The following is an 11,414-nucleotide window of genomic DNA, read 5'->3' on the forward strand; positions in this document are numbered from 1 at the left end:
TCTTGTAATCCCAGCATTTGGGAGGTGAAAGCAAGAGGGTCAGGAGTTCAAGGTCATCCTCAACTACACCGTGAGTTCGAGGTCAGCCTGGCTTAGAGGAGACTCAAAAAAGAAAAAAAAAAAAAAGCAAGTAAATATGAAAAGAAAACTTCACAGGGTTAGCCTTCAAATCAGCAAGTGGGACCAGAGCCGTCCCCCCGTTAAATCCCCGTGAGTTGAGGACTTCCGTTTGCTCCCAGGCTAGCCTTCCTCCTCGAACTTGGCCGCCACCTCCCCGTGGGGGCTTCCAGGCCGGCCTTGAGTGACATAACAACTTTCGGCCCCCCCCCGCCCCGTGTCTTGGTACGGCCCGTCCGGCGTCCGGCTTCCCACCCCGCTTTCTCCTCAGGTTGGTTCAGCCCCCGTCTACTCAGGGGTGGTGCTTAGCCGGCGCCAGACAGACCCTCGACTTCGGAGAGGCAGTGCCGTTCCTCTGGGCGCTTCCTCGGCTGCTCCGGCTGCCTCAGCTTCCTCAGGGACCGCTGACCCTGGTATATGCCCCAGCTCTGACCCCGCTCGAGACATGTCGACCCCGGCCCGGCGGCGCCTCATGAGGGACTTCAAGAGGTAAACCCCCCGTCAGTCAGGGAGAGGCGGTCAGGGGGCTGCCTGCCTGCCTGCCGGGGCACAGGGCGGATCCCGAATTCGGGGCGGCCCGGGGTGTGGTGATGGGGGGCCGGCGGCGAGGCGCGGGACTCAGGGGAGCCGCTGTGTGTCTCTGAAGGTTACAAGAGGATCCCCCGGCCGGAGTGAGCGGGGCTCCGTCCGAGAACAACATAATGGTTTGGAACGCGGTCATTTTTGGGTGAGTCGGCGCTCCGGCCGCTGCCGAGGACCGGGGCACCGGGGCCGGCCCCTCGACGAGCCGCGGGGGGGTGGTGGGAAGGGGAAGATATTTGGGGTGGTTCGGGCCTAGGCGCCTCCCCGGAGCCTCTGCCTCGATTAGCTCCGTTCCCGCTGCCGGGGGAGCCGTTTGGGGGTTCTCGGGGGGCGGGGTGGGGAGGGGTGGCGGCCGTGGCGGCGACGGCCTGCGCTGCCTCCGGAACCCCAAAGGGCCGGCCCGGAGCGGCTTTGCCAGCCCAGACAGCCGTGGCGGCGGGGAGGCAGGCATGGGAGCCCTTGACAGAGGCGCCTCCTCCGGGGCGCCGGGAAGAAGGGGACCCCCTCCGCGGGTACTAACTGGGTTCTGTTTGTGTTTCTCTCTGTGGCAGGCCTGAAGGGACCCCATTTGAGGATGGTAAGAGTTTCTTTACCCACCTTTCAGGAGCCTGCTCATCGGGGGAAGGGGTTCCCTGTCATCAGCAAGCCTGCCCTGCTTAAAGATCCTGCTTTGCCTTGCCTCCTTTGCCTGCTAAAGGCTTGAGTGAAAGCCAGTGTGTGGCCGGTTCTGGATAGGCTTATGCTTAACCAGGACCGCACCTTTTCGGTCGCTTTCCTCCGTTTAAAACATCCTGGGTAAAAGTCACTTTGTAAAAGAAGTGCCACAGCGCTGGTACTAAGGAGTGTGGGGGTTTGAGCAGCGAGCCTGCTAACTTCAGCCCCCACGGAGATAAATCAGTACGAAACCAGTCCACCAGAGACCATCTGGTCCAGTATTCATTCCATCCCAAGGGCAAGAATTGTGTTCAGCGGTAGTGTGTGCTTTGTTGAGTGCTGAATGGATGCAAGATTCTCTGACACAGTTACCTGGCTTCTTCAAATCGACATAGAAGACACATCAGCCTTACTGCCGTAAAGATGCCTAATTTGAGTATAACATTGTTCCTTGATTTTAAATTCCTTTACAGTGTGTGCTTTCATTGGGATCCTCTCGTCAATAATCTCAAAGCAGCTTCAGAATTGAGGTTTGCCTTACAGCAGTACCCCTTTGGCGAGTGTCCAGCCTACTTGAATGTTGAGTTTGTATCAAGAGGTGTATAACTTTTAAACAATTTAGGGTTAACTTTTAAAACACACTAATTGCTCTTCAAAAACTTTATATTTTTGAATGCCGCCATGGTGCCTTATACTTTTAATTCCTGCATTTGGAAGGCCGAGGAGGAGGCGGCAGGTAGATCTCTGTGAATTGGACACTAGTCCAGCTTACATAGTTTCAGGCCAGCCAGGGATACATAGTGAAACTTTGTCTCAAAAAATAAAACAAAAAGAAAAATACCCTTTCTATTTTGACATAGTTATAGATTCCTGTGCAGTTGAAATACCACAAGAAGTCCTTGTAAACTCTCCCACGTAACCTCCCTTATTTGGTTATCTCTTGAATGACTATAACTATAATATCACGATCAGAATTGACAGTGATAGAGTTTTATAAGCAGACAGTTGTGTATGTGTGTGTTCAGTTTTTGGGTCTTTTAAGGTTTAATTCATTTAAAGGATGATTAAAACTATTTGAGTTCATGAAATTCTTTAGTGTATGGGGTACTTAAAAATAATCTTTCTGTATTTTTTTCAATGGTTTATGTTTCTTTAGTAACATGTACATGTGCACACACACATAGACATACACACCCTTCAGTTTAAAGGTGACAACCAAAACATTCCATTTTTTTTCCAAGACAGGGTTTCACTGTGTATCCCTGACTGTCCTGGAACTTGATCTGTAGACCAGGTTGGCCTCGAACTCAGAGATCCCTCTGCCTCTGCCTCCTGGGATTTAAAGGTGTGCGCCACCACTGCCTGGCCCAATACATTTCTAAAACTACTTCATATATATGCTTGCTGAGACAGATTGCTTTTTGTTACTGGCAGTAACAAAATGCTGTGAAGTAAGTCAAGTTCACCTCATTCTATAATTTGTCTCAAATACCAGACACCCGTAGGAAACCATGGATAGCTACCAGAGTACTTTTAGCTTTCTCTTGACCTCACTTACTAGGTAACTGCCGCTGTTACATGCTGCAATAAAAAAAGAAATGACACAGGAGGGTGATTCTAGGGCATACTACTTTGATGAATTTAATGGAAGAGCTAGCCAGACTTTTCTTTACTAGATTGGTAGATTTTGTTGTTGTTGTTTGTGTCATTTTGTATGTGTAGCCCTGGCATCCTAGAACTCACTCTGTAGACCAGGCTGGCCTTGAGCTAACAGAGATCTGCCTGCCTCTGCCTCCTGAGTACTGGGATCAAAGGCTGATCTAGTTCTTTATATATAAGCTTTATGTGTAGACCAGTGGTCCTCAACCTTCCTAATGCTTCAACCCTTTAATATAGTTCTTCATGTTGTGGTGTCCCCAACCAAAAATTATTTTTGTTGCTACTTCATAACTGTAATTTTGCCAGTGTTATGAATCATAATGTAAATATCTGTATTTTCTGATGGTCTCAGGTGAACCCTGTGAAAGGGTCATTTGATTCCCCCCAAGGGGCCATGACCCACAGGTTGAGAATCACTGGTGTAGTAGGATTTATTTTTATTGCCCCCCCCCATTTTTCCTCAGACTGTTTTATCCTAGGCACAGCTTATTAATAGCACATCATTTTGCTAGAGACTGACTACTTAAAATTTCAAGGGTGCTCCTGATGTTTAAAGTAGTATGAATTAAAAAGGTACTTGTGGAATCCATTATCTACCTGGACTGTTGCCTTTGACATTACTGGCTTTGTTTTTGATGGTGCATAGTTCTCTCTAACCTGGTATTGCTGAAAGGAGTTAAGCTAAATGACAGTACCCATCTCTGATTCTTTCAAACAGTCTAATATACATGGATGCTTCCCCGAGGGTTTAGAGCTCTGACTGGCAAAAACAAATTCTGACCATTTTTTTTCATTACTCTTAATTACATTTGGAGAATTTATAATTAGGGAAGAGATTTGATAAATGTTAGCTGATTTTGCTGTTTCCAATGTGTTTCCAAATTAAAAGCCCTCACACAACTTTTGTTTATTCCTTGGTAGATGTTTCTGAACCAGGTCCTAGTTAAAAAGAGGAAATCCTGAGAAAAGGATTTCTTAAAAGCAGTTTGCTTTACCTTCACATATTTAAGATGAGGTGGATATGTTCTGGAAAACTTGCACTACCAGAATATTGTAAGGAAATACTTGGTTGAAATATCTTTATATATAAGCTAAATACAAAAGTTGTGGGATATATTCTTTATCATATCCCAAATTATTAAGAGTGAGATAACTGCAGGTATTTTTATGGTATATGTTTATCTTTTTAAAAAGTTACCTCTTGAAGTCCACTAAGAGTGATAAAGAATTTTCTTTCAGTCATCAAAAAAAATTTTTTTTTTGGTTTTTTGAGACAGGGTTTCTCTGTGTAGAAAAAAGTTTAAGTACATATAATTTTGCTTTTTCCTCCAGGTTCCTAAGTTAGTAGTCAAATGACAAGAAACAAGAGCAGAAAAGTTTTTCTTTGACTAACAGGATTTGCTTTCTTCTCTCTCTCTCTCTCTCTCTCTCTCTCTCTGTGTGTGTGTGTGTGTGTGTGTTTGTGTGTGTCTGTCTGTCTGTGATTGTTTTTGTTTTGTGTTGTTTGTTGTTTTTGAGACAGGGTCTCTTGTAATCCAGGCTGGCCTCAAATTAAATATGTGGCTGAGGATGACCAGAGGAACCTAAGAAGTTCCTGATCCTCTTGCCTCCTCCTCCTCCCAAGTGCTAGGATTAGAGGTATTTGTGCCAAATTGGCCATCAGGTCTGATTCTTAACTTTGAATTTTCAAAAACATTGAATGTATGGTATGTCTTTAGGCAGAACATACATTCTTTAATTCAACCATGTCAGTCTTTATTGCCATATACTAGACATCACACACACACACACACACACACACACACACACACACATATTATATTTTTTTCTGGTCTCCATGTTTATTTATGTTGGGACTTAAAATGTTTTGGCCCCTTCAGGAAGATGAAAAAAATCAGTAAAAATCAGTAAATATTGTGTACAACAATGAGGCCTAATCTTTCATTATTTTGGAGTCTAGCCCTCTGAAGGTGAGCTCTGGTGTGAAAATGTTTAATAGCCTATGATTTTTTAAATTGCCTTAACAGTTGTTTAGATCTCATGAATTGCAATTGAGGGTTCTACTGAAGAGGCTCTGCTTATTTAATGTAATTGAAAGAAATGTTGCCTTTTAAATGTATACATTGAATAAGATTTGGTTAAGTCTTAATTTATGAATCAAGTAAGCATAAACAGGTTGTTTCACTTTTGAAGATATCTAAAGCTTTTACAAAGACTGGATTCACTACTTTATAGCTAGGGTAAGCCTCTTGTTGCTTTTCCAGACCACAGTTAGGCAGAAGGTTCCAGCCAAAGAATTTGAACTGGCTGCATATATACTCAACTTACGAATATATGTGTTTGCTATATGACAGAAAATTAGTGATGCTTAATAACTGAACTTATGTGTTTCTCACTGGTAGTAAATCTCAGAGCTTGGATTTTTCTCTCATTTAGCCAGGTCTAGATATGTGAAGCAGAATTTTAGCTAAAGTAATTGTCCATTTATGGAGAACTTTGTAGGACTATACACATCTACTACATTTAAGCCTTACAACAATGTTGCAGTAGATACTATTAGCCTTCTTTTGCACAGGAAAAACTTGAGGTTTATCAAATGCAGTACCAGAGATATGTATGAGTGTTTTACCATGTGTGTGCCTATTGCCCTTGGAGGCTAGAAAAGGGCTTGGGATCCTCTGATCTTCCATGTGTGTGTTGGGAACCTATCCCTGAGCTTTTACTCGTAAGCCCATTGTGGTGTTTTTGTTGTTGCTTCCCCTGTATATTGCTTTACCCCCTTTGGGTACCACATTTAATGATGCTTTAGTTCAGGGTAGCTGGGGTCTCTGTATTGTTAAGCCTGTCCAGTTTTAGAGCAGCTTCTTGGTCATAAATCCATTACCTATAATTTAGTGAGATACCACTACTAATCCAGTTCTGTTTATACATAAGAGAATTCTAAGTGTTGAATATGGTCTACCATTTCCACCTTTCTTGCATTTCACGGTCATTAATACTGAAAACGAAGGACTGTGCTTTACTTCTAAAGAAGATTGCTGGGTGTGGCAGAATATACCTTTACTCCTAGCACTCAGGGGCAGAGACAGATGAGTCTGAGTTCAAGGCCAGCCTGGTCTACATAGGGAGTTCTGGGGCAGCCAGGACTACATAGAGAGACCTTGTCTCAGACAACAACAACAAAAAGAAAAATTGGTAAGCAGGAGGTGATGAGCATGAAGTATGCTCTGATGCTCTGTAGTATGCCCATTCTTTACCGTTTTGCTCCCATAAGCTTCTTTATATAGTATCTACATATGGTCTTCAAAAGAAAACAGTTTCTAGAGTGACAGTAGTTTGAAGAATGTACTTTTCCAGTTACATTTTATTTACTTCTATATTTGTGGTGCTGTGGATGTAACTGAGGGCCTGAACTAAGCTAAACAAAATGCTCTTATCATTCAGCTACAATACCAGGCCCATATTTCCATTTTAAAAAAGCAATTCTTCTTTCTTTCCTTCCTTCCTTCCTTTCCTTTCTTTGTGTGTGTAAGGACTTTGTAGCATTTCTTTTCTTTTTACATTTATTTTCTGTATGCTTGTGGGTACACATGTGGAAATCACAGGACAGCTTGGTAAGAGTCAGTTCTCTCACCTCGTGCATTCTGGGAATCAAACACAAGTTGTAAGGCTTAGTGGCAAATGCCTTTACCTATTTAGCCATCTTGCCAGCCCACATAATTGTGTTTTAAATTATTCTAGAATTTGGTGACACATTCATAGCAAGCACTTAGCCATCTCATCATGCTCTATAACTGATTCTTGAGTTTACTTGAAGAGATTTCAGAAAAAAAAGTCCAATTGCTTTCTTTTGTTTTTGTTTTTGTTTTTGTTTTTGTTTTTGTTTTTTCAAGACAGGGTTTCTCTGTGTAGTTTTGGAGCCTGTCCTGGATCTCACTCTGTAGACCAGGCTGGCCTCGAACTCACAAAGATTCGCCTGCCTCTGCCTCCCAAGTGCTGGGATTAAAGGCATGTGCCACCACTGCCCGGCCCAATTGCTTTCTTAAATCTAAGAAGCACAGTTAAAAATAACACTTCAAAGGATGTGCTCTCCACATCACAACAGCCTACAATTCTTTTTTTTTTTTTTTTTGGTTTTTCAAGACAGGGTTTCTCTGTGTAGCTTTGCGCCTTTCCTGGGACTCACTTGGTAGCCCAGGCTGGCCTCGAACTCACAGAGATCCACCTGGCTCTGCTTTCCGAGTGCTGGGATTAAAGGCGTGTGCCACCACCGCCCGGCTCAGCCTACAATTCTTGAGTGTCTATAATTTAGTATGCTTTAGGGCCACCAGCTAACCTTAGGCTGGTACATATTTTTAAAAATCATTTCTTTTTAATGCTAGTAACCGAAACAAGGATCACGAAGATAAATTTGTAGGAGCCATTAATGCAATCTAAACCAAATGTAAATTTAATTATTTTTGTTATTCCCTCCATTAGTGTGAATTATTGCATTGATGTTTTAGTGAAGTACTTTATGAGTGAAACTTAAGGGTCTTGAGAGGCATTGCAAAGTTTGTTCTGGCTTAAGTTCAATTAAGTTTTCATTATAATCACTATTACATTAAAGGAACCAGTGAACATTTTTCTCTGTGTTCCACTGTATTTATTAACTCGATTATGGATTTGGATTTCTAGCAATGGTTTTGGATTTTTTTTCCTAGCCTATTGAGGACTATTAGAGAATTTTAAGGTAATGGCTGATTGCAATAGGCCTTTGAGGTTTTGAGGGGTACTGCAGGTTAAAACTAGGGCCCTCTGAATGCTGGGCAAGTGCTTTCCCACTGAACTGTATCACTAAGTTATTTTTAGTCTAAAGGAAGATCAAGTTTGGGGCTCAGTACCTTGTCATTTGAAGGATATTTCAAAGTGCATAATGACTATCATACAGCAAGCAGCAATTTTGTTTATTGTGACTGTCTTTAAGTTTGGAGAATAATGGGGAAATAATTAAATCACCTTTGGGTGGTGCTTCTTAGAATAGTTCCTAGAGATGCGTTTCTTAACTAGTCTCCTCTGTACTTTATCACTGTCTATATGTTATCTCATTTAATAATTGAAAAAAAAACTCAGATAGCATTAAAAACAAAGTACATGTGAACATGAAAAAATTGATAAATGAAATCTCCTACCCTCCTTTTTTAACTACAGGAACATTTAAACTTACAATTGAATTTACTGAAGAATATCCGAATAAACCACCTACTGTTAGATTTGTCTCTAAGATGTTCCATCCTAATGGCAAGTATTTTATTTTATTTATTCATTTATTTCTTTGGTTTTTCGAGACAGGGTTTCTCTGTGTAGCCCTGGCTGTCCTGGAACTCACTCTGTAAACCAGGCTGGTCGCAAACTCACAGAGATCCACCTGCCTTTGATTCCTGAGTGCTGAGATTAAAGGTGTGCACCACCAGTGCCTATTATTTTGGTTTGGGGTTTTGTTTTTTGTTTGTTTGTTTGTTTTGATGGCAAGTATTTTAAACATGTTCTTGTAAGGTCCTACAGTGCTTTTTACAGTGGTATTCCAAATGCTGTTGCTGTTCATGTGAAGTACTTGTGAGTATTTTGCGTAGGTATCTTCCTGTCTCTGGAAATTAGAATTTGTTCATGTTCTTTTACCATCTTGATCTATAGTCCTAGAAGTGCAAGAGGATGGTACCTTTGCTTGGAGTCGTAACAGTCTGTTAGCTTTATGATATTTGTTACTTACTAAACAAAAATAAAGATGTTTTTGAGGGTTCTGTTTAATGACTGGCCAAATTAGGGTAACTGTATTGTAATTATCTTTACTAGCACGCAGAAAGGTATTTTTCAACTTAAGGTGCAAATCAGAATTGCCATGGAACACTTTGAATACAGAGTCTGTGGTCCCACCCCAGACCCACCAAACACTAGATTTTGTTGAAGGACCTGGCACAGTTTGTTGGAAAAGTATATAGTCTACAGGATTATGTCTTTTACTTTTTTTCTAATAAATTTTTATGGTGTTAAGACTTTTATCTTTATACCAAGATAAAACTTTGTGAATGTTAAGCTATTACCATTAAAAATAGGATATGTAGTTTTCAGATTTGGTGAACTAAACTTCCTACAATTCTATGGAAGGATACCCACTGGAAAATATGTATGACATCCTGAACAGACAGTTTCTTCTGAATAAGCATTGCCTTCCAATTTTATACCATGTTATTTCTTGATCACCTTATTTCCCTAGTAATGATTGGTACCTTTTTAGACAGTTAACTAAAGGAAATTTTAAACTTCAAAAGCATTCCTGAGCATTTTTGTCTTGAATATGCTTAAATTTTAGTAGTCTTATGTTTAACATACCTACTTCTGTGTTCTTAGTCTATGCAGATGGTAGTATATGCCTGGATATACTTCAGAACCGTTGGAGCCCAACGTATGATGTATCTTCCATTTTAACATCCATACAGGTGATTTTTTTCTTTAGTGTGATTATGATCTTTGATGTTTTTACATTAGTGATTATTTTGACCTTTTAAATTTTGGGACCAAGTTTATTGTATAAGGGAAGTAGACCATTAAAATACACATCACCAGGAAATGTTTATGTGCATGTATAGGTGCCTGAGCTACTTGCAGTTAATTTAAGTTAGTATGTGGAAGATGGAAAAATTAACTATTATTTGGAACAGTTGTACTGCCACCAACTGATAAAATAACTGTTCTTCAACACTTTTTCTGTCTTGTTGCATTAAGGAACTGACACTTCTATCTTTTTTATGTAGTCTCTATTGGATGAACCTAATCCCAATAGTCCAGCAAACAGCCAGGCTGCCCAGCTGTACCAGGAGAACAAGCGGGAATATGAAAAGCGTGTTTCTGCAATAGTAGAACAAAGCTGGCGTGACTGTTGACTCAGGGAAGAGCAAACGAAGAGGCTGGCCATAAGAAAAATGTATATTGATGCGTTTATCAACTTCTTATTCTTAATTCATTACATTTACTTTATTAAAAACAAAATAGCTGTTGTGCTGTTTGTCTTCCCTTGCCAAATTTTTCTTCCCCTTTCTGTCCTCCTGTGGAGCATCAGAGATACCATTTGAAATCCAATGTACTGTACCTGGGTTACTTGCAAACATTACTACTGCGTATGTCCCTTTGTTGTATCCCACCTCCAACCTTCAGCCTCCAAGCAGTTATCAGGTTACTGTATATTTTATACTAAGCTTTTAAGATAAAACAGTTATGTATAGCCTGGTGACCAGGATGTTATTTGTAACAAAATGATTGCTGCTGTGTTTCATCCTGGCTAGCCCTTCCCTTCTGTTCAATTTGGCAAAGAATGCATTTAGAATATGACCTAAAGAAAACAGGAATGCATCCATGTAAACATTTTAAAGGGGAAGGAAAGCTGAAAAATCCTATACTCATTTGTAAGCAAGATGAATTACAAGATGGCACTTATTAATAGCAAGGAGACCGCTAAAGGACCCAGCTAACAAACTGAAGCAATTTTAATAACTGACATAGTCTACTTTTTGCAAGATAATCATAGTACAAACCCATTATGTTTCAGAATCCTGGCCTTCAGAGCGTTTTGCTTTTTAAAGAGGTATGAGAACAGGACTAGAAGCTATCATTTTTTTAAGTTCGGAAAAACTGAAGATCCTCTAATGTTTTTAAAGGAACAGTGTTGCCCTAAATAAACTTTTCTTTTTATGATTCAAGGAAGTGAGCCTATCACTTACAAACTTTTCTCATTCAAATCCTGAGTTATTGCTGCATGCTTTCAGTGTTTTGAGAACCTTAATGCCCACATCTGCAATTTTTCTTTGGATATTTACACTTTTAAATATACAGTATGGGGCAAGGCTTGTAAATGTTTTGTCTAATATATTTTAATTGTTAACCTTTTATGCATTTATAGCACTTCTAACTTTGCACAAGTAACCCATGTAAAAACTGTACATTTTCAAAAGTTGTAAATAAAAAATAACCTTAAAATTTAGTTCACATTTTTATTAACTTTTTTAGGGATTTCCTTTCTCCTTATCTTCCCTTTTAAAAATAAGTACAACAAAAGCAAAAAAATGTTTTCTGGAAATACAGACAGTACTGTTAGAAAACCTTTTTCAACTTTGCAGTCACAGAGTTAATGCTTTTCAAACATTTTGACAAATTATTATTCAATATACATTGTAGGCTATAAAAAAGAATGAGGGGCTGTAGATGGCTCAGAGGTTAAGAGCACCGACTGCTCTTCCAGAGGACTTGAGTTCAATCCTCAGTAACACATGGTGGCTCACAACCATCCGTAATGAGATCTGGTGCCCTCTTCTGCCATGCAGGCACACCACTATATGTAATTATGTAGTAACTCTTTTAAAAAAATGAAA

General features: G+C 40.4%; 1 protein-coding gene across 1 annotated transcript; it reads left to right on the forward strand.

Moving 5' to 3' along the window:
- Nucleotides 1-398: 398 nt before the first annotated feature.
- Ube2a (ubiquitin conjugating enzyme E2 A) lies at nucleotides 399-11,026 on the forward strand. The gene is made up of 6 exons (XM_059250401.1): nucleotides 399-606; nucleotides 764-844; nucleotides 1,251-1,276; nucleotides 8,203-8,292; nucleotides 9,400-9,488; nucleotides 9,804-11,026. The coding sequence occupies exons 1-6, from the start codon at nucleotides 563-565 to the stop codon at nucleotides 9,930-9,932; spliced, it is 459 nt and encodes a 152-aa protein (XP_059106384.1). The 5' UTR covers nucleotides 399-562; the 3' UTR covers nucleotides 9,933-11,026.
- The last annotated feature ends 388 nt before the right edge of the window (nucleotides 11,027-11,414 follow it).

This window comes from Peromyscus eremicus, chromosome X (genome assembly GCF_949786415.1).
Source record: "Peromyscus eremicus chromosome X, PerEre_H2_v1, whole genome shotgun sequence".
Taxonomy (NCBI): domain Eukaryota; kingdom Metazoa; phylum Chordata; class Mammalia; order Rodentia; family Cricetidae; genus Peromyscus; species Peromyscus eremicus.